The sequence below is a fragment of the Equus asinus genome, chromosome 1, assembly GCF_041296235.1.
Source record: "Equus asinus isolate D_3611 breed Donkey chromosome 1, EquAss-T2T_v2, whole genome shotgun sequence".
Lineage (NCBI taxonomy): Eukaryota > Metazoa > Chordata > Mammalia > Perissodactyla > Equidae > Equus > Equus asinus.
Window position 1 is genome coordinate 111512267 of NC_091790.1, and position 27785 is coordinate 111540051.

Here is a 27785-nt window from a genome sequence, read left to right on the forward strand (position 1 = left end):
GGCTGCCCAGCCTGTTGGATGTTCTCACCCTCAGTTAGTGTTGATATGAACTTGAATGGATGCTCACTCTAAGTATGTGGCTCTCCCTAAGTAAATCCTTCCATTCCTTGACTTGTGGATGAGTCATGCCCATTCTCTGATTTCCTGCCTATTTTGGATCAGATTAAGGGTTTTTACCATTCTTTAGACTCTCTGCTCCTTGCCTCCTGTCTCCTGGAAGATAGCATCCTAGATGCCTATGGCTGCCCAAGACTTAGATTTCTGCCTTCTCAGTTTTGTTCCAATATTCCTGACCTTTCTGCTTTTCCGTTGTATCCCTTTGCCCTTGGGCCCTTATCCAGGAGTCCTCACATGTTTGACTTTAGATGAAGAGTTTGTAGGGTAAAATTTTAATTCTTTATTTCAGTAGAAATGTAGTGAGGACCTATCATGCACCATGCTCCAAAAATGGGAGCCATAAGTTAGAGAACCTGAAGGGTGGAAACACTAACAGAGGAATGGGAAAAAAGAAGAGAAAGAAGCCAAGGAGGGGTGGTGGGAACCTCCAGTCTCTAGCTGGTAGGTCAGAAGCACAGGGGATAACCTGGGCTTGCGACTGGCATCTGTGCGGTGGGGGGGACCAGTCTTCTAGGACTGGACCCTTAACCTGTAGGATCTGATGCTGTCTCCAGGTAGCTAGTGTCGCAATTGAGTTGAATTGTACCCAGCTGGTGTCTGGAGTGTTGCTTGGCTGTGTGGGGAAATCCGCCCTCTCCCACATCAGAGTTCGTAGTGGACCTATTTAGCATACTTCCTTCTTTCTGTTTTCAATCTTTCCCTCTTCTCTGCTTCTTTTCGCCTTACAAACATGCTCAAAAGACTAAAACCAAAAGCACGCCCCTGTACTCGATCTTACTTCCCCCTCAAACTATCATCGTACCTCCCAGTTTTTCTTCTCTGCCACACTGCATGTAAAAGCACTATGCTTAACTCATTTCATTTCCTCACGTCCTACTCACCACGCCATACATTGTTGTGAGGCTTTCTTTTTGCTCATCAGACTGTTGATTTGGCTTCATAAAGTCAACAATGACGTTCTATTAGCCAAATCCAGTGGCCTGTTTTTAATCTCATCTTTCCTGGTTTCTTGGCAGTGCTTGACGTTGTTGGCCACTGTCTGTATCTGGAACTTCTCTTTCTGCTGCGGAATGTGAGCAGGTTTTCCTCCTGGTAAACAGGAATTTCTGTAACTGTTTATGACCAGTCTTACTACAGCAGCTGTGTGTTACCTAAAATATAGTCAGGCAGAGTGCCACACACTAAAAAATATCTGTCATCAAGACACTTGACACCTACCTGTCTGTTTGCAAATATCGTGATTCCTGGCCTGGGCTCTGCCAACCTCCAGACACTTCAGTCCCAGCTCTTCCCTCTCCCTTCTGGGCTGATGACAGTGCAGTCATTTGTAATATGCTACATTCTTTCCTAAGTGTGAACCCTAAGAGCTTGTCAGCACACCAGGGATTTCAAACAATTTTCTTTTTTAACTTGGGTAATATCTCTAGTTGCTTGAGATGAAGGAGTCCACAGAGAGCAGAAAGTATGTTCTAACACCGGCTTCTGGAAACCTTATAGCACCTTCAGTCAAAACTGTGTACATCAGGAAAAAGGACTATTATTTAAACAGTTCCTCCTCCCTTTATGCAAAAGAAGCAAATACCTCCTACTCTGACATCACTTCAGGATTTCTACTTAGCTCTGATCTTCTGTCTGTGCTTTAATGTCTGTTACCCTCCTCAGTTAGGGTATAAGATCTTTGTTATCAGAAGCTTTGCATTTTATGTCTGTCTTCTTGATGCTGCTTTTTACAATGCTCAACACATGGTAGAATTATCCTCAGGCTGTTAGGAAGTTTTCACATCAATGTCATGCTGTTGATTACCTTGATGAAGTGGGTAAGAAGTCAGCAAATCATTTATTGTTTCAATAATAATAATAATTAAAATAACCACTACATTTTAGTTTTTTATAATAGTGCTCATTAGGATGGTTTTGTTTGTTTTAGAATTATGATTGGTGCATTTTCCAGGAAATACGTAGCTATCTCAAACAAAGCCCCAAATATTGTCTTCTCTGTGAATTAAAACTCTGTTAGGAATTTTAGTTACTGTTGTGAAATGTTGTAGGTTATATCCTTGAATTGTCTGAAATGGACCTTACCTGTATTCTGGAAATGTGTTCAAGGGCTGCTTTGACTAGAAAAATATAGATACCAATCTAAGAGCCAAGGCCCAGTGTTGGTACTGTCTACATTTTCACCTTTGAAAGGAACTTGTTTAGAAATCAGAGGAGAGATGGGCATGAGAGAACTTTGAAGGATGAGGGATATATTCTAAGGTTGAATTGTGGGGATGGTTGTACCACTCTGTAAAATTACTAAGAGGATGAATCATGCACTTAAAATGGGTGAATTTTATGGCATGTAAATTACACTTAAAGAGATTTTAAAAAGAGAAAAAAAAGAAATATGAAGGAAAGAAGTTTTGAATAGCTATGTAGGCCTCCAATATATTGCCTTAGTTTTTTCTTCTAGTTGCTGTACAGGCTGTCTCAGAGAGCTGTGAAATTTAAATCTGTACCTGTTCTTTAATACGTTATAATACTTTTGCTCTTTTTTTTGTTTGTTTGTTTTTGAGGAAAATTAGCTCTGAGCTAACATCTGCTGCCAATCCTCCTCTTTTTGCTGAGGAAGACTGGCCCTGAGCTAACATCCATGCCCATCTTCCTCTACTTTAAATGTGGGATGCCTACCACAGCATGGCTTGACAAGCTGTGCCATGTCCGCACCTGGGATCTGAACCAGCGAACCCTGGGCCACTGCAGCAGAAGGTGCGCACTTAACCTCTGCACCACCGGGCTGGCCCCACTTCTGCTCTTTTCTTATACATCTTCGTTAGTTCCTTGCTGAAATACAGATTTTCCTCTTTAAAAAATCTTTTACTATAAAAAATTTCTAAGGGCTGGCCTGGTGACATAGTGGTTAAGTTTGCATGCTCCACTTTGGCAGCCTGGGGTTGGTGGGTTTGGATCCCGGGCACAGACCTAGCACTGCTCAGCAAGCCACTCTGTGACAGTGTCCCACATAAAATAGAGGAAGATTGACACAGATGTTAGCTCAGTGACAGTCTTCCTCAAGCAAAAAGTGGAAGATTGGCAACAGATGTTAGCTCAGGGCCAAACTGCCTCACCAAAAAAAAAAAAAAAAAAAAAAAAAAATCTAAAATATACAGAAGTATGGAGAATGCTCTAATGAAACACCATGTACCCATCTCTCAGCTCTAACAATAATCAAGTCTTGGCTACTCTTGTTTCATCCACTTACCTGCCCTCCCTTGCCCTCGATAATTTTTAAGCAAATTCCAGACATCATAGTAACCCACTTGTAAACATTTCAGTATATATTTCTAAAAGTTAGGGAATCTTAAAAAAAAATAACCACAGTAACATTATCATGCTTATGTAAAATAATATTTCCTAATATAATCATATATCCTGTTACTACTCACATTTTCCTAATAGTTTCTGTGTGTGTGTGTGTGTGTGTGTGTGTATAACATTTTTGAGCCAGGATCAGAATAAAATATATACAATGCTCTAAATCAATGTCTCTTAACTCTTTTTGAAACTATAGATTCTCCCTTCATTTTTTGTTTCTTCTTGCTTTGTTGTTATTGTTGTCGAGGAAAGCATATTTTTTGTCCTGGAGTTTGCTAACTGTCTCCTTGTGGTATTGTTTCATGTTAGGTGTTCCTCTGTCCCCTGTATTTTCTGTTAGATCTGGAAGCTTGAATGGTATTGACATTGCTTGCCAAAACTTCTTCATAGGTGGTTTTGGGAGTTTCCATCAGGAAGTCCATAATGTTTGTTCTCTTTTTGTGATGTTAGCAGCCATGATCATCATTGCCTAGATCCCTTAGTTTACTATGGGTTCCAAAATGGTAATATCACATTTCTTTCATTCCTTCTTAATTTATTAATCAGAATAATTTTCTAAAAAATAAGTGACTCCTCATCAACTATTTGGTTACTCTGAGGTAGAGTTTACATACGAAAAGCATTATTATTTCCAATTTTCAAAAATACTGAGTTTTCTGTTGTTTCTGATAATGTCCAATTTGCTTTTGTGAGTTTTTTAAGTATCATCATGATTTAAATATAGTTGATGTTTTCAATCCACTGAGGTGATTATGCTAATTGGCGCTAGGATTTTTGGCCAGTGGAAGCCTGTTCGGTTTGACCCCTGTATCCTTGGTAACTTGCTGGCTCTCTGGCATGACAGGATGCTCCAGGCTCATCACGTATGTTTCATTTCCTAGACCCCTTCTCTCAAAGAGCCCTGTTTCCTTTTCATTGGAAACGCTATTTTGACAACACTATTTGGGTGTTGCTCGAGGGTTGATTACTGTTTTTAGCCCTTTTTAGTAAACATAGCTGAGAAGTGTGCATGTTTGTGTGTCTGTGTGTCTGTGTGTGTTTGTGTGTCCGCATGTCTGGGTGTTAAGATAAAAGATATCATGAGTTGTTCCTGATACTTCCACTTCAAATTTAGGCGTAGAAGATTTTGACTTCACGTTAGAGGTGTGCTTGATTCAACCTTAGTAGTAAATATTTAACAACCTGTTCTCTGGAGTGGGAATGAGTGGGCATCCTGATTTGTAGTGTTTGCCAGTTTTTGCGGTGTAAATAACCTATTATTGCCGATTTAAAGTTGAAACAGTTTAAATCATTAGGGGTGTAGAATCAACTGCTGTATTTTGTAATAATTTGGAAGAGTTCTTCTCTGTGATTGTACCACCAAGTAGATATACAATTCAATTAATTTGCTTAATTTTACTTTCAATTATTAGAAATTGCTTTTTATTTAATTTTGTTTCAGAATTGGGTAAATAATTTACATGGTTGCAAAGTATCTATAAAGTCCACGAACAAGACTTATTCAAAGAAGTCTAGTTTCTCTGCTCATCCTCCCTACTCTGTTTCATTCTTCCTTCTCTACATAACTATTTAAAAAATTATAATTTATCTTTCCATTGTTTTATTATATAAGCAAAATCTTTATAGTTGTACATATATAGCTACATCTATGTCTATTTATATTCTTCCCTCTCTTGAATAAATAAATATATGGTCTCAATATTTGTTGTTTTTTTAAAACAATTCAACGATATTTCTAGGAAACCAATCAGTAGTAGTATATAGACATATTCCTTATTTCTTTTTTCCATAATACTGCATAGTTCTTTACTGTGTACCATAATTATCCATCATCCCCTATCGGTGATCGTTTGGGTTGTTCTAGGTTTTGGTGGGGGTTTTTTTATTGTGGATAAATAGTAGTGTAAAGCAGTGGTTACCAACTTTTAACATCAAAAAGATGAGTGAGCCCTATCTCTTCAACTTCTGATTCAGCGGGTCTTTATCATGTTGATTTGATTTGTTTATCTAAGTGTCATATTGTGTGTGCGTGTGTGTATGTGTGTATGTATGTATGTGTGTTTAAACTATTTATTATGGAAGATTTTAATCACATGTAAAACTAGACATGATAACTCAATGAACCTCCGTGCATCTGTCACCCAGTTTCAACAATCACCAACTCAGAGCCAATTTTGTTTTATTTGTATCCTCACCCATTTTTTCTTTCTCCACTGGATAGTTTTAAGGCAAATCTCGGGCTTAAATTTTGTGACCTTGATCAAACCAATTTTGCTGAGTGTTAGTTGTTCCTCTAGAATATAGAAATAATCATACTGTTTTCAGTGGTGTGCTGGTAAATTTTCAAGAAGCAGTTCTCTCGGGGGGAAAAAAGCCATAATTTGTATTCTTTGCCAATCTCTGTGATGTAAATACTCACACCATGGCCAATTTCAAGCTACCAATGTGATGTCACCGAATTGGGAAGAGTTGGGAAGAGACATGTGCAATCAGCATCGTCTAGCCAGGATAAGCCGGTTCCACCAAACCCCTGTCACTGTTTCTTAGGGTTGGAGTGAGGACTTATTGTGGAAAAAAGTTGAGGTTGTGTGATAAGCATCAACAAATGGTAGCTCTTACTGTTGTTATTATTTTTAGCCTAATGAGACTCCCTCTCGCTTGAGAGAGTCCTTCAGTGAGTTCTTCCTCATTACATGCTTCCCTGCATCTAAACATTCAGTTCTCAGTGCTACCAAAGGACACATAAAGCTGCGTGATCCCATTCACTGACTTACTCCATATGATAATTGGCTTGCAACACATTATAATTAAAATAAAAACTTAAATACCTTGATCCCTTAGGGAATATGGTAAAGAAGTCTTAATGTCTTTGACTCACAGATTTCATAATATGATGAATATTAAGTCTTTTGAGAGTTCAGTATAAAGTTATTTCACTTTTTTTGTTGTTTTTTTTTAGTCTTATCATCATTAATTACCTTCTGCTATTGATAGAAACAGCTGAGGAATATTAAAAATTTCCATTTATAGTTATGATATAATGAACAACATATGATCAGTTTAGTTTATTGTGGCTTGGCTTGCGTGTTTTTAAGCCAATGAAACAAATAATTGTACTAACCCTTTAGAGGATGTGGCTTAATAGTTCACTTGCATTGCTTTGACATTTTGTTCATGGGGATTTGAGGAATGTTGATTGTTGTTATTGTGTATATTTTTTAAAAATTGAAATGGTCTCAGTGTCTTACATTAGATATCTTGTCTTCCGTGTGTAATCTCTTCTCAGTGAGCTGAAGGCAAGTCAAACTGAGACTCCTGTCACTATGTCGTGTGCTCCCTTTATTCAGATTTGGAAACTTGGTAAAGATTTGACACCAAAACAAAATTAAGCTTAGAGCTCTAGGTTTTGTGAAGAAAAAATTCAAGTGTCACAAAGTTATTTCACCAGGAGGAGGCAAATGAAATTGACTACATTGTGTGCCATATTGTTAAAGATTTCATAAATATTATGCTTACATTATCTTTAATCTAGTATTTAAGATTAAATACAAAACCTTTAAAGATACCAAATTTGCAGAGCATTATCATGATGAAACTGAAGTGGCCATTTTTTGAGTAGTATTAATGTCAGAGTTATGCACACAAAAAGCACATAAAATGTGCATTGTTTTCTCATTACAGCTAATCTGATAATTTCTATAATCTTCTCTACTTCTTTCTACCCATTTACCTAATCAGGTTTTTTTACCCCTCCAGTTTTAAAGCTGGAAGGATCAAATATTTGCTGCATTCTCCAGTGACTGGCCCATAGTCATCAAGACTTGAAAATATAGAATTGAGGTCTTTTATCTCGCTTCTTCTGTTTTCTATATCCTCTAGGCAAGCCTGAGCTCAGATCTTCAGGACATGTAATAAAATGTGTATGGATTTTTTTCCTATAGAGCAACTATTCATTTCTAAGGCCAGCGGGACATAATAGGATCAATTAATTAGTAAATAAAATTTGCATCACATCGTCAACACTTGCTATAATAAAGAATAAACGCTGCTGGAGCACAGTTGGTATATTGCTGGAGTGTCTTTGCGTTTTGTGTATTAAAGCAATAGGTAATGGAAGTGCTGAGGTGTCTAGTAAAGGATACACTAATGATCGTGCTGGTGCAGGTCAGAAAGGAAAGGCTCTTGTGAGTAAGCTAAGTATAATCAAATACGTTATTTTTTTTGTGATGTTTAGGATTTGCAACTTTATACTTACAACTATGAAATTAAATAAATAAGTAAACACCCCTCCAAAACCTCCCTGAAAAATATCTTATTTCTGAATATTTCTTACTCCTAGCCCCCATTATAAGCCATCAAGTATTTGGTTTCATGACTCAAATTTTATAGTGTTATATTTATTAGGAATGCAGTTATCATGTCATTGGTGAACAGACAGTGTACTGAATTACAGTAGCTAACATTTACTGAGCCCTAACTATGTGCCAGGTGCTATTCTAAGAGTTTTGCTTATATTAACTCATTTAATCCTCCCAATAAGTCTAAAAATTAGGTATCACTATAATCCCAGTTTATAGGTGAGGAAATGTGACCTAAAGAGGTTAAATTGGCCAAGGTCACCCAGCTGTTAAAGGGCAAAGGCAGGATTTGGACCTAGTCTGCCTGGCACCAGCCGTCCCTGTTGAACTTAACCGTTACACTATACTGCATCCTATACAGAATGTGCAAAAATAAAGTAGATATGATATATGTATTTTAAATGCCATAGTTAATTCCTGGTAGCCAAGAAAGGGATTTGAAGATTTCCAAAGAGACCATTAAAGAGGGTGGTTGTGTAAACATTACTATGGTGCCCAGCCTGGCGCCGAGTGGTTAAGTTTGTGTGCTCTGCTTAGGAGGCCCAGGGTTCCGCTAGTTCAGATCTTGGGCGTGGACCTGGCACCACTCATCAAGCCATGCTGAGCCGGCGTCCCACATAGCACAACTAGAAGTACCTACAACAAGAATGTACAGCTATGTACTGGGGGGTTTTGGGGGGAAGAAGAAGAAGAAGGGAAAAAAAAGATTGGCAACAGGTGTTAGCTCAGGGCCAATTTAAAAAAATACTATGCTTTAAATGGGATAGAAATACCAGTGAAGTCCTAACTACAGATAAATGTAGAAATTTAACCAACAACTCTGCAAAGCCTTAAAGACGTGGCTTTTTTTCCCCTCCCTCCTTCTCTGGTAACTTGTTTTCCTGGAGTAGAACAACCAATTAGCATATTTTATTTCTGTCATTAATGCAAAACCTGTTTGCCACGACTGGGTTTGCCTGATGGGTGGCGTTCAGCGCAGCACTCGGCGGTTCTCCGCGGAGCGCTTAGACGTCGGCTGTAAATCGTCTGCTCAGCCTCCCTCACTGTGAGCGCTGTACCTCCCACCTGGTGCGCTGGGCATAGGCGTCTGTGCACTCGCCATATGTGAGCAGAATCATGCTCAGCCTCTGGGGGCAACCCTGCAAATTAGAAGGTGAATTCGTAGCTCTCTGGGCAGGCCCTTATGCCTGCAAATCCTGTTGCTTGTAATTGGAATTGTGTTTGTAAATCCCTGTACACTTAGGTGAGACTTTATTACACCCTGTACATTGGATGGAAAGGGGAAGACAGTCTGCTTAAAAGAAGCCAAATTAGTTTCCTCTAGAAACTGGGCAGTATGGGTGGGGTGTTTGCAATCATGCTCTTTCATGAAATGCAATGACACCCTTTCATGGAGCACTCCTTATTTCTTAAACAAAAATTGTAAAAGCTACCTTCAATGATAGTTAGTTAGTGGTCTTTCCTAGCTATGCAGTCAGTCTTTAGAGATAGATTTTGATGTTACCTCTTGTGATGTCTTTATAAGGAACCATATTATTATAATGTAAGCCTGAACTCTGCCTGGCTCCTAGCGATAACATATGTTGAGTGGGGTGGGTGCGGCGGAGGTAGCGTAGTTAATTGAGTTGGCAAATAAACTAGGATATTTTTAACTAATAACTTTCGCTAGGTACAGTGGCTTCTTCCAATCTGAAGGCCTTTAATAACAAATTTAATGATCATTATACCGTAACTGTTTGTATGTTCTTTTAGAGTCTGTGTTAACCAGTGATTTTCAATGTTAATAAAAAGCATGGAGGACAATGGGTTCTCCCTCTCTAAAGATACAGACTAATTTCAAAAAATCACGTGGGCTCCTGTGTGCAAATTTCCAATTACCAACCTAGATTTTTTCTAGAAGTTTTTCTCGACATATTTGGGGTTTTTTTTTTAATGTAAATTACCTCTCTCTGTCCTGCTGCCCACGTTTCTAACTCCCTCCCTCCATTATTTTATGTGGCATTATATTCTATTATCCTTTGCAGTTTTAGGCAATTTGGAATTGTAAAATCAAACACTATTTAGAAAATGAATTATTCTTATTTGATAGCGTCTTAATAAAGCGTAGCCTTTCTAGCTAACACTGAGTCCCAGGACACCGTCCCTGCTTTCATAATCGCAAAGATATTTGTCTGGGTGAGAACCTGCAGCTCCTCATGTTCCTCTTCATTCCTTTCAGGCACATTATGGGTTGAATTGTGTCCATCCAAAAAATATATGTTGAAGTCCTAACCTCCAGTGTCTCAGAAGGTGACTTTATTTGGAAATAGGGTCACTGCACATATAATTAAGTGAAGATGAGGTCATACGGGAGTAGGGTGGGCTCCTAATCCAGTATGATTGCTCTTCTTATAAGAAGACAGCCTCACGAAGACACAGAGACACAGGGAGAACGCCATGTGAAGATGGGGGATTGGAATGATGTACTTTTAAGCCAAGGAATGCCTGGGGCCACCAGAAGCTAAGGGGAAAGGCATGGAACAGATTCTCCCTCACAGCCCTCAGAAGGAAACAACCTGCTGACACCTTGATTTTGGACATCTAGCCTCCAGAACTGTGAGGCAGTGAATTCCTGTTCTTTAAGCCACCCAGCTTCTGAGACTTTGTTACAGTAGCCCTAGCACACTAATACGAAGCATAAAGCAATGAATTCAAATCAAAAACCTTTCTCTTAACGTTGGAATTCCGACCCTGCTCATGCCTTGCTTGGTCTCTTGCAGTGATTTTCCAGGCGTTGTCCTTGACCCTCTTTGGTTTGCACCCATCCATTTACACATCACCACCATTTTAGTATTTCCTTCTGTGCACAGACTTCCAGCGGTCACTCCACATTGTGTCTGCAGCAGTACAAATTCTTGAGTGAGGCATTCGAGGGCCTCCCGTTCTGGCCTCAGTTGCTTTTCCAGCCCTTTCCCTCCTGTGTCTTCTGTGCTCATCATTGTATTCTAGCCATTTGCACTTCTCGTTAGTTCTCTCAGTGTGACCAGAACTTTTTCATTTCAAGCATGCCATTCATTTTGCACCAAACCCCCAAGAGAATTTTCCTCCCCTTTCAAAACCAGTCTCAAATGCTTCTGTAATTGTTTACTGATTCTCTGTCCCGAGTAGATGCATTTGCTGTCTCTTTGGGCTCACAAAATAATGTATACATGTTTTATGATCCTTACAGTAATTTGCTTTGCATCATCAAGATCTGCGCATGAGTCTTCTATTGTGTTAAGCCCTCGAGGCATCTCTAGCCCTTGTTGGGAGAAACCCGAATCCTTGGTCTAGATCATAATTCCATAGCAGACCAACCAGAAACACGCTCTGCTGATTTCAGGCTTCTGCTCTGCTCCTCCTGGCATCTTCCCCTTCATTCCCTTGAAGAATACAGCAATGGACTCAAATCAAAGCCTTCTCTGTTCTTATTCCCATCACTATTGGTATCTCCTTACTGACCACAGGAGGGCAAGTTAAGAATCTAATGGTTCCCTCATCTCAGAAAGTCGCAAGGGAGATGATTTTTCACACTAAATCTCTTAATCTCTTAATTCCCTCCCTGACCTGGTGAAGTCTCTAAACCAAGTGTAGCAAAACTTTTTTTAATAGATTCCACTATTAGTAAAATATTTGAACATGCATGATAATTATATATTTGTCTATTATTTAATTTATATTCTATACATATATTCTTGTACTTATTATATACTTTGTATACTATACAACATATAAATTTGACATTAAAATATAAAAGTTCTGATATTTTGTTCCCAACGATAGAGGTATATAAATGAATTCTTTTAAAGAATATTTGAGTGATTGCCTTTTCAGTTAGAAACTGTTGGTAAAATAACTCCAAATCTAAAATTAAATTTGTTTCTCACAAGAATACAAACTGGAAATGATGTAAACTTTATCAATAATATAAGAAGCAATATGTGATTATAAGTTCACATTAAAAATAATATACATAAAGCCTAAAAGAAGCCATACAATAGGAATATAATCATTCAGATTGATGCTTGGAATGATAAAATTTGAGTGAAAAAAAAAACTTTGAAGGGTTCAAATAGCCATGATTTATTATAAATAAATGAAAACTACAGGAGAGAAACAAAATTAAATTTACCTTTAACAAATAACTTGCTTTATTAAGAAGCTTTTTTTGTGATTATTCAAGTGAGTGTATATTCAGATATTATTTTTTTTAGTCAAACCAATATGCTCTGCTTAAATTCCTTAATAGAGTATAATAATTTTAAAAATAGCTGTATTTTGTCTTTTTCTTTTCCTAATCTATTTTAAATATGAAGGGAATTTAAGAATTTCTAAGACCATTTTGTAATCATTTAGCCTCAAGGAGTGTGAAACACTCATTTTTCTGATCCAGTATTCAAATTCTTGCCTCAGTGGAGTGTGAATTTTAATAAAATTTAAGTGAAAGTAGTATACATCATATTTGAAAACAATTTTTCCTGTGATTTGTTTCTGAAAATGTATTGGTATTTCTTTTATCTGATTTGGAATCAGATGAACTGAAAACAATGGAATAAACTTCATTATAAGAATTCATTGTGTCCATGCTTTCTTATGGTATATAAGCTGCTTCCAGGAGGTAAATAAAGTACTGATAATTATTGTAATATTATACATTTATGCATTATGTTTAAACAAATTTTTTCATATTATGTGTGATTTAATATTTTTTATTAATTCTATAAGAAAACAAAGCCTGGAGTTATTGAATGAAGTACCTCTACCAGAAAAAATATCATTGATTTTGTAAGTCATTAGGGACATGGATAGAACTATAGGGCTCCTAAAAAGAAATTTTAGTGATATAGTAATAGCCAACATTTATATAGTATTTATTATGTGCTAGGCATTATTCTGAATACTTTACATACATTAGCTGTGTAACCCAGTGAGGTGGGTTCTGTTATTTTCCATATTTTACATATGAGGAAACTGAGGCCCAGAGAGTTTACGTATAATTTACCAAGGACATATCTAGTATATGGCAGAACCGGGATGTGAACCCATGCAATTTGTCTCTAGAGTCTTTGCTCTTGACTACTGCCATACAGCTTAAATTCATCACGGTTTTCCTTCCACTGTTATAAAATAAACAGATTATTGTTCTTTTGGAGAGTAGGAAATATCATGGAGAAGAGGAAAGCAGACTTCAAAGTCTGTTCGTTAATTTAGCAAACAATGATTAGGTGATGCTGTGCAGAGTCAGTAAGACCAAATCACTTCTCTCAAGGAATTTATAATCTAGTAAAGGAAATAGAAGTCGATGAGTGTGACAAGAGTTATATTAAAATAATGTGTTAATTAGGGAAATTCAGTTTTCCTGTGGTAACAAATTAACTCCCAAATCACAGCTTAACTTAACAGTATGATATGAGTCAGAGACTCTTCAGGGTGGTTGTCCTCCGTGCAGGGACTCAGCATTCTAAGATGTTTCCGTATGGTGGCTGTGCTCTCTCAGTGCGTGGCTTCCATTGCCATCAAGGCAAGAGAATAAAGGAACCTAGAGGACTCACGTCCTCTATTCTATGCTTCAACTAGGAAATCGCTTACTTAATTTCTGCTCATATCCCGTTAGTCAAAATTATTCACATGACCCCTTGAACTGCAAAGAGGCTTGAAAATGTTGAGGAGCATATGGCTATTTGGTGAGCAATAAATGCCTTGACCAAAAGGTATGAACAGTTAATTTGACCAGATGAGAATGGGACAAGAGTTAGTTAGGGTTCTGCAGAAAGTTTACTGAAAAGTGGCAGAAAAAAATCATGAAGTCATGATAGAGGCTGGTGAAGTTAAGTGAGAAACACAAAGTGTAAGGTCTCGGCATCCAGTAGGCAGGAGCTGTAGGTGTAGTTCCTTCAGTACCACGGAGAGCTCCTGTCATTTAAATTACTTTGATAAACCATATGATGGCAATTATAATGCCTTTATTCAGCAACAGTTCATTCCATAAACATTTATTACGTGCCTATCATAGATTTTGTGGGGAAAAAATCATAACACATAACTAACAGTCCGATGGGGAAGACGGATAACTCTCTGTAATGCAATGAGTAGGTTCACCAACAAAACTATTCTCTGGGTTTTATGAGAGCATGGAGATGTTCCAACATTAACCTCAGATACAAGGAAGGAGTTGTACAGGAAAATTTCATGGAGGAGATGATTTCTGATCTCGTGTGTGTATTAAGTGATGAGTAAGAGTTTATTGAAGGCAGGGAAAGAAAGGGTACTTTAGGCCAAGGGTCAGCAAACTTTTTCTGTAAATGGCCAGATAGTAAATATTTTAGGCTTTTCAGATCAGAGCAGTAGGTCTCTATGGAATATTCTTCTTTTTGTTTTACAACTTTTCAAAGTGTAAAACTCTTCTTACCTCAATGGGTGTAAAAAAACAGTCCATCGTCCAGATTTGACCCATGAGCCATAGTTTGCTGACCCCTGGTCTAAGCAGAGGCAACAAGAGCAAAACCAGAGATGTGTACATACAACTATATACAGTTTGGTCTTGATGGAGTACGAAGTTTGAATAGGGTCATGATAAATTAGCCTAAATAGGTAGATAGGGAGCAGAATGCTGTGTTGAGGAACTTAGGCCTACTTCTGTAAGTATGGACTGCCACCGAAGGATTTAAATCAGTGGAATGATAAAATCAGATTTGCATTTTAGAAAGATACCCGTATTAACAATTAACGTGAGGAGGAAAAACTAAACTCAAAGAGACCAATTAGGCAGCTGTTTACCATGGTCAAAAAAGAGATAATGAAAGCTTGAAATAAGGTCATAGTGGAAAGGGTAGGCAAGTGGGGGCACAATGGAAAAAATCTGAGATAACATCAGAAGGACTTGATGATTGATTGACTGAGGTGGGAGAGTGGTCAATAATGACTCCAAGACTAGATAGATAGTGTTCTTTAATTGAGATAATAAATATTATGCCAACTCATTGAAGTTCCTCCTTTAGCAGGAGCTCAGATTGTTAAAGGGATCTCTGCCATTTATTCCAGATTTATACCATCTTGAGTCAGAAAGCAGAGGCACATCTTCTGTCCTGATGTGACTCCTTGGGAAATCTGTTAGGCTGTCCAGGAACGGTATGGGAGCTTTTGCTCTTGTCCATCAAGTAGATTGACTGCCATAAGCAATCCCATTCCTGTGGCAGAATGCCCATTCAAGGTAAGAGATAAGGAATTCAATGTATAGGTTCATGGAAATAGTCCTAAAAGCCATGGCCTTTTAAGATTATCAGTTATTGTAGCTATTTTTGGATCAAGAAGTCCAGAACTTTATAGACTTTGAAGTTGCCCTCTGGAGGAAACATATACCATCTATGATTGCCCAGCATTTTTATATAGTTTCCCACATTATGAGTACCACCATCCCCAAATAGAATTGCCATACTTCCTTTCTAGGGTGAAAGCATGTAACTTAGTTTCCACCCCCTAGACCCACTCTCACGAGACTTGGATATAAAAGAGTATAATTTGAGGTAGGGACCAAGCATGGGGAAATCCATATTCAATCAGGTGCAGTAGTGGAAAGTTCTTATATTTGGGGGGAATACCTGAGGTGGAGATTCTGTTATGTTGGTCCAAATGTGGTTGATGTCAAAGAGTGGGCAGTAGCAAATTCTTGTATTTATGTTGGACCAGTCTCATGGTGTGGTAGACATCACTCCTTGCCATGCAACATCCAAGTTTATTTCTCTATTTCTCTGCAGAGAAGCTGCCTAATATCTCTAAAAGTTCCTTTAATTAGCTGGATTGTATTCTGTGGTTTGCAACTGAGAATATCAATAGATACACCTAGGGCTTCAATTATATTATATTTTATATAAAATTTCATGGGATCGGGACATTTAGGGGCAAATGTCTAAAAATGATAATGAAATGGTAAAAAAAAATTGAGGAATCTTAATGATAAAAGAAAAAGATTGAGAAACACTGTCAAAGACTAAATGGGCAACAGGGTCTCTTCACGTATATCACAGTGATGGTGTGGGCTATGATGGTCAAGACAAGGAGGAAGGCGGGAGAATTCACTGTTCCTTTAAGATATTGGGCATTTGCAACTTGAAGACTATAGGATTTAAACACTGATAAAATATTTGATGAGGCAGTTTGACCTGGAGCTATATCTACATGACAGCAGACTCTGGTTAGACACAGCCCTAGAGACAATTCTTTTAGGTCAGCCAATCTGGAGGTACGATTAAGATAATCAGATCCTGTTTTTATATGGAGAGGCTTTGTGGGGTTAGCCAAGGGTTACTGTGCCCCTTGTTTGTAGCTTTGACCTGGGCTGTATGCTCAGCCTGGGTGATCTGCAGCTCACTTACTTATTTAAAGAGGAGTTTTGTGTGAATGTAATAGAATCAGAAAAGGACTGAGATATATTCTGAAATCTTAAAAAAAATTTCAACATTTAACAAACACTCTCATAGTTTACATGCAATTTAGCATTTAATTCTCACAAAATGAATTATTACTTAATCATTTCCACAGTCTATTAAGTAGGTCTTATTATTATCCACATGTTAAGTAATATTAATCATAAGACCTAGCGAGTTCTTGCTCGGGATGGCGCCCTGAAAAGTGATAGTGCCAGATCGCAAGCGATTAGTGGTCCTTCTAGGGTCTAGTGACTTGGACAACTTATTTAACCTCTTTAACCTTCAGTTTCCTCATCCATAAAATGGGAATGATAATAATACTTCTTAGGGTTTTTAATGAATAAATGAGTTAATCTTTGTAAAACACTCAGAACTTTGCCTGCATCATTAAATACCCAGAAAATTTAGCTGTTATCGTTCTGTCTAGGGTCTTCTCTTTTTCTTCTTCTTCTTCTCTTTGTTTTTTTAAACTAGGATTGGCAAGGCTCTGAACCAGGATGCTGTGTAGTAATTCTGGTATTGCATTAAACTTCCTACATAGGTCAACTGAGCATTTTCTTGGCAGTGAGAAAAGAAGAGGAGAGATAGACTTGAGAATATTGGAGGTGGCTTTTAGGGGCTGGAGTTATTCCAACAAGGCAACAGTTTGTAGTTTTGTTTTTTCTTATTTATTCATTCATTCCTTTATTGTGGTAAGAACACTTAACATAAGACCTACTCTCAACAAATTTTTAAGTGCACAATACAGCATTGTTAACTATAGCACAATGTTGTGCGGCAGAACTCTAGAACTTATCCATCCTGCATAACTGAAACTTCATATATGTTGAACAGCAGCTCCTGCAGCTCAATGGCATGAAAACAAATAAACTGATTTAAAAAGGGACGAAGAACTTGCATAGACATTTCTCCAAAGAAGAAGTCCAAATGGCCAATAGGTGTATTAAAAGATGCTCGACATCACTAATCATCAGGGAAGCGCAAATAAAAACCACAGTAGACATCATCTCACACCTCTTAGAATGGCTATTATCAAAAAAAAAAAAACAAAGAATAACAAGTGTTGTCAGGGATGTAGAGAAATTGGACCTCTTATGCACTGTTGGTGGGAAGGTAAAAAACTGCAGCTGCTATGGGAAACAATATGGAGGTTCCTCAAAAAATTAAAAATAGAACTAACATATGCTCCAGCAATCCTGTGTATGGGTATCCATCCAAAAGAACTGAAATCAGGATTTCAGAGAGATATCTGCCCTCCGATGTTTATTGCAGCATTATTCACAATAGCCAAGACATAGAAACAACCTAAATATCCATCAGTGGACAAATGGATAAAATGTAGTGTATACATTGCAACAGAATATTATTCAGCCTTAAAATAGAAGGAAGTCCTGCTATATGTGACAACATGGATGAACCTGGAGGGCATTATGTCAAGTGAAATAAACCAGTCACAGAGGACAGCGACTGTGTGATTCTATTTATATGAAGTATCTAAAATAGACAAGCTCATGGAAGTAGAGAATAGAGTTGTGGTTGCCAGGGGCTGTGGGGGAGAGGGGCCTGGAGAGTTGCAATTCAATAGGCATAAAGTTTCAATCGTGCAAGATTTTTTTTAAGAGGAAGCCTTGCTCTTTTCAGCCTCCTACGTTGGCTTGGGTTTCTATCTCTGAAGCCGCCTCCTTTTTGGATTTCTCTGGCCTGCATGTGTGTAGCATCCTACTTCTGGACTGGAAGTTGTGCTGTGAATCCAGCACACACCAGGACAAGTCAGAGGAGTAGGCACCAGTGTATCGGAGATTCAGTTAAAGACAGTGCAGACTTTACATAGCTCTTTGGAAAAGATGCTGTGCTGTCAAACTCAGTGGCCACACACTGGCTGGCTTGGCCCCGTAGGGGAGCACTTTTGAGATATGTCTATTAAGAGGGCAAAGGGTATCCGATAACTGTCTGATAAGAAATTAAGGTGTTGGAGAGAGAGGGAGAGAGAAAGAAAGAGAGAGGGCGGAGAGCATCTGAGCTTGTACGTAGAGGAGGGGCCCTCTTCCTGCTTGCTCTCAGATGGTTTGCACTCCACTACTGGATTTGGACAGGATTTCTACTGATCAGGACAGGGGTCTGTCCCAGAATTGAAGTACTTCTGCTGAAAGACACAAAGAGGGAGGAAGCCAGTGGGCAGTGTGAGATAGAAGAGGGACCTGCGTTCAGGTGCCATTCACTACCTCTGTTGTCCTTGGCAAGTCACTTAAATTCACTGGCTCCTGATAATTCTCCTTAATCTCTCAAATGGGACTGATAGTAATAACTAACACATATAGTACTAACTGTGTGCCATATCCTAATTTCATCTTCACAGCCACCCTCATATTATCATCTCCATTTTCCTGGAGAGGAAACTGAGGAGCAGTGTTTGACATTCCACAACTCTCTGGTGGTGGAGCAAGGGTCTGAACCCAGGCAGACTGCCTCCACGGTCCAGGCTCTCATCCTCTAGTAGTAAGGCGATAATATGGGTAAAACACCCAGCACAGAGAAGGCATTTGGTAAATGGTGGATCTGGGAGAGGAAAGGAGAAGGAGGGCAATGAATTCTCATCTTTGTAATTGCATTGAGTGAGGAAGGAATCAGGTTGACTTAGAATAAGCTCTTATATAACTGACAAGAGATGTGGAAATAGCGTGGATTCTCATACATTTTATAACTCGTGCCTGTAGACATACAATTCCAGAATGATTTTAAAAAGGTTTTAGTACTTTTTTGCCTCTAGAATGAAATATGAAACCAAATGCCTTCAAATCAATACTTTTAAAAATTAAATATACCCCGTGTGTCTGTGTGAGTGTGTGTGCACGTACTGTTTCTCGTCTTATAGCGCTACTTGAGAGCTATTCTTTTCATATCCATTTTTATCAGTCTGGTACTCCACAGATAAGCTGCCATAAGGATGTTTTCAGGAAGTTCTATGATTACTTTTAAGCATAGAAAGTCGTGTTTAGCATTGTTGAAATGTTTGAGTATGTTGACCTAGCAAAGAAGGCAAATAATAGACAAGTCGAATTCTGTAAGTAAACAATTATTCTATTTGAATCAAATGAAAAGATTAAAGAATGACAAAAAAGAACTCCATAATTCATTTTGTATCTTCGCTTACAATATAACACTAACTTTCCAAATTAGATTTTCAGAATAGTCTTTTTTTTATTAACTGATTGAAGCCTTTAGAGATCCCTTTTAAAGAAAGAGCAAATGATGAAAATAAAAAGAGATAGAAGTCAACTTAAATATTTTTCTTATCTTACACTTCTTATGTAGGCATAAGTTAATAAATTTACTAAATTTCCTGAAAACATTCTACCAAACTTTGTTAAAGTGTTTGAAATAATAAAATACTTCTTTTTAAGATTTCATCATTTTTATATATGAAGATTACATTTTTCACAAACAAAAATCTATAATCTTAATGTACTTGCTCTTCGTTTGGTGGTATCCCATCCACAGATGTTGTAGCTCTTGAAACCCATAAAAAATAAACCAGGACATATTTCTACCCACTTTCACACTCACTATGGCAAATTACAAACTAAACAAATTTGAATAACCCGTGTCTTTAATCTACAGAATATAGAATAAAACCAACATGAACGTGCAATTTTCCCACTACCTTGGTTATTTTTGGTAATAAAATCTTCAGTGTGTTTCTTGGAAGTGAATAGCCTGCATTTTTATGAGGATATGTACATTTTATTTTAGAGATGGAGGATCACAGAAATTCTAGTTACCGTTCTGAAGACCCAAGGTATGCACATTAAAGGCAGAAAAAAGTATTCCTGAGGGAAAGTGGAGTTCATACAAGGTTTAGTCACAAACTTAAAATAACTGAAGACTTGTCAAGGAAAATGACATCCCGGAAGGCACAGAAATGTGTCCCACTGTCTTAAAAGGAATCCTGAAGGCAACATTAGAACAATTAAACACATCGTGAGCCTAATCTTGCAGAAGTGTACTGTGGATAAAGGGAACTCTGGAATAGATTCCTGTCCTTTAACCATAACTTTGATTAAGAAGACAGATATTAGAGATTATCAAACTAGTTCTCCAGTGGTTTGAATGACTTAATGAATTTAAGACACCCATACTTTGTCAAAGGAGTGGTTGTTTTAAAGAGTTATATTGATTGTTTGCTGATATAGAAATTACAACTAGGATGTGAATATTCTGTTTTTCAATGGTATATACACAATATTCAAAAGGAAAATGTACTTATAACATGAATGCTTTAAAATCTTGCTAAAGTCAAGGCAGTTGTCAATATTGTGGATCTTCAGCGTTTGAAGGATATACTCTACTTTCTTTGCCCAAAGTTAGATTGGCAGAGCCATGCTTCTTGAAGTGCTTACTTTCTCTCATAGTCCAATTCTATTAAAAACTCACTGTGTATCCTGTTATCCAGCATACAGCAGGGAAAGCAACGTTGTAAATTTAAGTTCATTATCAAATTCAAATTTCAGTTATCCCAAGAATAGGTTTCCTAGTCTCATATATTAATTAGATAGTATGTGTCTTTCGTGACACAAAAGCCATTAAGAAGATCGCTGTGGCGGATGCAGTCAGTTGTGTTTCACAGAACCCTGGAAGCTGATCGTGACGGCTCTCATCCTCCTAGTTCTCATTTTATATGCGCACCTCTGCTCATTATGTCTGCCTTCGTGGAACATCCTCCCATCTTTCTTCTGTTCATTTAATTGTACTCAGAGAGCTATGGAACTGAAAGGGGTCTTAGTGGTCCTGGACCAGCAGTTTACAGATGTAGAGACTGAAGCTTGAGAGGGGGCCCCCTGACTAAGGTCGTACAGCAGTGTGTGGCAGAGCTGAGGGGACGGTACCTCGATTATATCCTGCTGTCTCATGTAAATAAAAGCAAATATGGGAAATCTGAGCTTTTCCCTCAAGACTCGGTTCCAGTCTTCCTCTTCAAGAGCCTTTTCTGGCTGTGTAGCAAGGGCACTGGTTTGAATTCAGGCTCAACTGCCCACGTGCTCCATGACCATAAGCAAGTTCTTTTATCTCCATTGTCTCAGTACAGTTGGTAAAGTGGAGAAAATAACAGCTCCTACCTTGTAGGGTTGTTAAGAGCCTAAAATGAGTTACCTTTCACGAAGCACTTAGAATAGTGCCAGGCCATGATAAGTGCTCGGTAAGCGTTGGCTGTCTTTATTATCGTTGTCCGTATTAATCGCTCTTTCTCTTCTATCTTGTATTTTTCATGAATACCGTCCAGTTAGCACTTAGTTATTTTCTAGCTGTTTTATTTAGAATGTTAGTTTATTCCAGTTCTCCGTTCCCAGCTCAAGTCTTTTCAGGGTAGGAATAACGTCTATATTTCTTCTATGTAACTCCGCAGGGCCTGACACAAATGTTTGATACAAAGTAGTGATTCTGTAAATACTGGTTTTTTTCTTCTGGTTGATAGTAAGATAAATAGATTTTTAATAGTTGCAACTCTGGCCAACTTTTAGGTGTTCTGAAAGAAGATGCCAATTAACATATGGTTGCACTATAGTATGCCAGTGTTCTGTCTTAAAAAAGCAAAGGCCACTGTACACTCACAGTGTTTAAAGGTACACAAAAAGGTCCTCAGACTCCACGTTTGGGATGGTTTGAGGAGTAGTGGGTAAGAGGATACGGTGTTTTGCGTTTCTACCAGGGCCATGGCGTGAGACACGGCTGGATACTTTCAAACTGTATATTATTGGTACTGTAGTGATGTGAATCGTGTTACGCCCTGAATTCTGGACATTTTACTGAGACACTTTCTTAATGCGTGTTCTTGGCTATACCTTAGAATTGCTTCTTGATGAGCTTTTAAAGCTACCAATACCCTGGGTATACCCCAAACCAGTTAACTCAGAATCTCTGGGAGCCACTGTTTATTCAGTCTCTTTAGGTGACAGTGCTGTGCAGCCAAGCTGGAGAACTACTGTGCCAGACTGTTGGCTTGCAGGAGTGTTGCTCTGTGGCATATATTTGCCACATTTAGGGTAGGGCATGAGGCAATTATGACAATACAGCTACCTTATAAAATTCTGTCAAGTAGTATGCAGCCTAAACATTGACTCACTTTCTAAGAGGGGTTTTGGGGAATGAGGAGGTATTTGAACTTGAATCCTGTTACCAAGACTCTGAAACCCTGAAACCTTATTTCGTTTGCTTCATTTCCCTTCCCACGCGATTGTGGCTGGAACTTCTGTTTTCCTTTCTGAGCAGGCTGACTCCTGCAGATGTGTCATTTTCCGCACACTGGATCCCTGTTTGTGCCCGACCAGAGGGGACTGGCAATTCCTGATTCACGACTGTTGAGTCTCCTGCAGCACTCTGATTTCCCTGGGAGTCTCTTTTCCTCCCTAACCTTGTGGTTTCTCTGGCTTGATGAATTTTGTCTCAGAATGCAGCTTAAAAAAATAAAAACTTGAATGAGAAATGGAGCATTGTTAGGATACGTCAAAATATAGACTAATTTTTCTATTTCCTTGGCTAGGATGACCTATTCTGAACAATTTTCTATTCCAGAAGATCCTATTTCAGTAGTTAATGTAATGTATGTGTTATAACTTCTATTGTCTTTTATTTTTATTGTTAAATTATTCTTGAATTTATTCAGGAAGCATTCCTTGAGTATCTGTACTGTGTCAGGCATTGTGATAGTTGCTGGGAATATAAAGATGAAAGACCTGGTCCTTCATAGACTCCTTAGGAAGATGGTCAAGTGTATGATGGAGGAATGTATGAACTGCTATGATGACACGTAGGAAGGGCACCTGTCCAAACGTGGGGGTACTCTCCTAGATGCTGTCATATGTCTTGGCTCATTTAATTCTTACAATAACTTTAACTTGGAGGGAATGTGGTATTTTCATTTTGCAGAGAAGAAAACTGGATCTCAGAGAGAGTAAGTTATTTGCCCAAGTTCACAAAGCCAGTAAATGAATTTTTTATTTAACTGCCCACTTCTGGCATGGCTTGATCGCTCATTTCCTTTTAGCTCTGAATAATATTCTGTGTCGGGATGTGCCGTAGTTTATCCATGCATTTTGCGAAGGACTTCTTAGTTGCTTCCAAGTTTTGACAATTATGAATAAAACTTCTATATGCATCCATGTGCGGGTTTTTGTGTGGACATAAATTTTAAATTTATTTGGGTAAATACCAAGGTGTGTGATTGCTGGATCAAATGATAAGAGTGTTTATTTTTGTAAGAAACTTCCAAAATGTCTTTGAAGGTGGCTGCACCGTCTTGCACTCCCACCAGCAACACTTGAGACAGGCTCTTGCTCCACATCATCGCCAGCATTTGGTCTTGTCAGTGTTTTGGATTTTGGCCATAATAGGCGTGTCCTGGTATCTCATTGTTTTAATTTTCAGTTCTCTAGTGACGTATGGTTTTGAATATCTTTTCGTATGCCTATTTTCCAACCATGTATCTTTTTGATGGGGTGTCTGTTCAGGTCTTTTCCTGATTTTCAAAAATTGGTTGTTCATTTTCTTTTCGTTGAGTTATTTATTAATATTTTATATCTGAGGTAGACCTAAGAGAATCACCTTATTAAAAAAGAAAAGAAGCATCTCCTCATAGCTCAGCTGGGAGCTGACCTGGCACTCACAGCTGGGCCATGGTGTTCTCATGTTCAACATAAGCGGTTTCACAGAACATCAACATGAGACAAGACCACACTGAGATTGTGATGGTTTGAGACAAAAACAAGACCACTTTCTTTCTTGTTTTTGAGGAAGCTTAGCCCTAAGCTAACATCTGCTGCCAATCCTCCTCTTTTTGCTGAGGAAGATTGGCCCTGAGCTAACATCTGTGCCCATCTTCCTCTATTTTATATGTGGGACGCCTGCCACAGTAAGGCTTGATAAGTGGTGCGTAGGTCCACACCCAGGATCCGAACCAGGTCACCGAAGCAGAACGTGTAAACCCAACTGCTGTGCCACTAGGCTGGCTCCCAAGACCACTTTCTAATCATGCCTGAACACAGACAAAAGCAAGAACATGGTACAAACCACAAAAATGACCAACTTCCCCCTTTTTGTGTTAACATGACTACTGCTGCTTTTTTATCAATCATGATAAGAAAGACTTTGTTTTATTGTCCTTATAACTTCTGTTCCTTTCTGTCTCTCAGGGATCATGTCAGACCACCAGTTTGGGAACCAGTTTATGTGCAGCGTGGTGGCCTCTCACGTGAGTCACCTGCCCACAACCAACCTCAGCTTCGTCTGGATCGCGCCACCCGCTGGCACCGGCTGCGTGAATTTCATGTGAGTACCCAGCGTGTCTGTTACCGGTCCAGAAGGCAAATACGTACACCTCTCATGAGGTTACATATAGGGTAACTATTTAAATGTATTATTTTAACGGGTTTGATCTTAATTAAAGCCACTAGTTTTGGTGTCAAAAACAGGTCAAAACTGTAAAAAAAAAAAAAAGAAAGAAAGAAAACTTTAGCAGTTTATTTTTACATCTTTATGTATATCTCAAGAGTTCTAAATTGGATGTTAGCTGACAACAATACATAATAAAATAAAAGTGTGTGAAGAAAGCAAGGCGATAGGAAAATGTATGTTCAGAAAATGTAAACGGGTACAAAAAATTCCGTCCACGTTTTGGAAGAAGACCACAAATTTAGCTTTGAGCTCTCTGGCCATCAATGTCGAGGGGGAAATGTGATCAGTTAGATGATTTGTGACGGCCGGAAGTCAGGGACTCTATAGAAACTTAACAACTCTCTCTCATGTGCTTTCAATAAGAGGAAGCTGGGGAATGTAGTGAGCAATTGTTCCAGCAGCATCCTTAGGTAAACGCTGCACTGTGGTTCAAAGGCTGTGACTTGTGACATCTCTCAATACAGACTATACTCCTACCCCTTTACCAGAGTCATCACTCCTCATGCTTCTTAGTCATCTCTCTTTATCCCCCATAGTATTTTTTTGAATCTGACACATGATATACTTCATTTATTTGTGTATATTGTTTATTGTCTGTCTCTTCCTGTTGAAATGCAGGTTCCTTGAAGGCGAGAATATTTTTCTGTTTTGTTCACTGGCTTGCCCCAACTATCTAGAACAGGCCCTGGCACACAGTAAGCGCTCACTAAATGTTTGTTGAATGGATAAGTAGGCCAATGGAATAAGGTCAAAGGCAGTTTAGAAACAGCTTTACTGTGGGCAGTCAAGCAAAATAGAGCTGGAAGGCATCTAGAATGGTTTTCTACTCCAACCTTCTGCTCAGACAACAAAATCCCGTGAAACCTCTGAATCCTCCAAAATTTACCACTACCTTTCCTTCCCCCTTGATAACATACAGTTGTGTGTTAAGGGTTCCTCTGGCACCCACATCACTGACTGTATACTCTTCGTACCTGTCCTCTGGGTTACCCAGGCTGTGAACATCGGATGATGCCACTCAGCTGGTTGACATCTAATCCTGTCATTTTCTCCCTCAGACAGTTTTTCATACAGAACTTTTCCCATCCAGTAACTTAGGGAAGACAATTGCAGTAGCTTCCTAACTGGACTGTTAACTCCCAGACATTTTTCTCCTCCAGTCCATCCCGTGCATTGTTGTCAGGTTAATCTTCCTAAGGCACAACCTTGATCACTCAGAACCTGGATAGCCTAAAACTCCTTTCCGAAGACCAGCCCTTTGGTGTGGGTTGGCAGCCTCTTCCCAGTCTTGCTGTTTATCGTCTTCTCTCTTGTCTCCCACAGTGTGCACCTCCTTATAGAGCATTCCTATCAGGAATTCCCTAAACATTCCATGACTTTCTCTCCTTCTCCGTGCTTTTCCCTTGGACCAGAATGCTTTTTCCCCTTCAACTCCAATTGTTGAAATCCTACCCATTCTTCAAGGCCTTTTTAAAATGCCAACTTTGTTACAAAACTTTTCAAGACCTCAACAAAAAAAGTGATGTGTGTTGTCACATTTTGCTTGTAGTGCAGATTATCTTTTGCTATTTGATTATATTTTACTACGGAGTCAAATTGTTTGACTTAATTTCTTGCCCTTTCTATTATGTTATGTTGGACAGGAACAAATTCTGATTTCTTTTTGACCCCCTACAGTTCATATGATGTCTCATACGTAGAAACCATGAAAAATACTCCTCAAATTATATGATGTTCAAATGTTGTCGTTTCCTTAAGTTTAACAGTGATCTCTGACTCTCCCTTTGGGTGTTCTTTCTCTTACTCATGTTGGCACTTGGAAGGATAATTTAGATTCTTGCTATGCATAACTTCTTAATTTAAAACAGGAATTACTTTTTTGAAAGGTAGAACACAAAGTAAATCTATGTCAGCAATATAGAACTGCCTAATTCCAAATAGAGATCGTTTTAAATTGAGTCTATTTAAAAATAATATTTGATGGCTTATAGCCTGACCGTTCCTGGGATATCAAACTCTATTTTCTTCTGAGAAATAACTTACGTATTTTAAGTCTTAACCTCAAACAACGTTTTCTTAGCAATTGGTGATAAAAATACAGTTTGGTCAGAAATGATTTTTACTGACTACAAAGAAGTTTAGACACCCTCACCCGTGTTCCCCAATAACATTTTGATGCTGCTGTTTGCACTTTTTAGCATTCTTAATAAATGGTTAAGTCTGTTTATTGTAAGCCATGACAGTGTTGAATGTTACAGAGAGTAGCTGCTTCCTATGTGGGCAAGATGGTTTTTGTTGACGTCTTTTCCTAACTAGTTTATGAGAGAGCACAGGAAAACTGAACACTCAATGTGGACCCACTGAAGGAACTCATTTGAAATTTTCTGAACTAAAGTCTTGCAATTTCTTACTTCTTTTCCTCACTATAGTATTTATTATGTGTTGAGTAGAGCTACATGTAAGAGTTAGTATCTGTAATTAGTGTGGGCCCAGCAATATTCAACATTAATTTTAAATATGAAACAAAAATAAAATAGCACAAAGCTGATGGTATCTGAACATTAATATGCTATGAGTGTCTTTTTTCTGACTAACCTCGACAATTAAACTTTTGCTTTTTAAAGTGGGAAGAATCACTTTTTAGAAATTAAAATTCAGCCATGCTTATATACTTTTGTAATATATTTGGTGTAACTTTTTCATATTGTTAGTTAATTCATATCATTATTTAATTTCTCACATGTATGTTTTCTTTTTTAACTAGATTTTAAATCCCTCCCAGGTCAGAGACTGTGTATAGTATTTTTACACATTTAATTGTTCCTAAACTGAACTATAGACAATAGAAAGTCCTCAATAAATATTTCTTAATAGCTAATAATGATATCATATTTCATTGGTTCTGAGATACAGATTTCTTTACATTTTGGTATCCCTGGAGTAGAGTTCCATCTTACATTTGATGGCACCTTACAATTATAATTGGCAGCATTAATTTTATTTCTTTATGTCTATTATTGATGATGTCTTGGATTTGAAGAAACCCAGCAACTAATATTTATCA

At 38.2% G+C, this 27785-nt stretch overlaps 1 protein-coding gene across 2 annotated transcripts in view; it reads left to right on the plus strand.

The window, feature by feature from the left end:
* RELN (reelin) overlaps nt 1–27785 on the plus strand; it is a 466017-nt gene that overhangs the window by 110434 nt on the left and 327798 nt on the right. For both annotated transcript variants that reach the window (XM_070505680.1, XM_014831901.3), the window contains exon 3: nt 24460–24595. In XM_070505680.1, coding sequence (XP_070361781.1) covers nt 24460–24595 — 136 coding nt within the window. The remainder of the gene's footprint in view (nt 1–24459; nt 24596–27785) is intronic.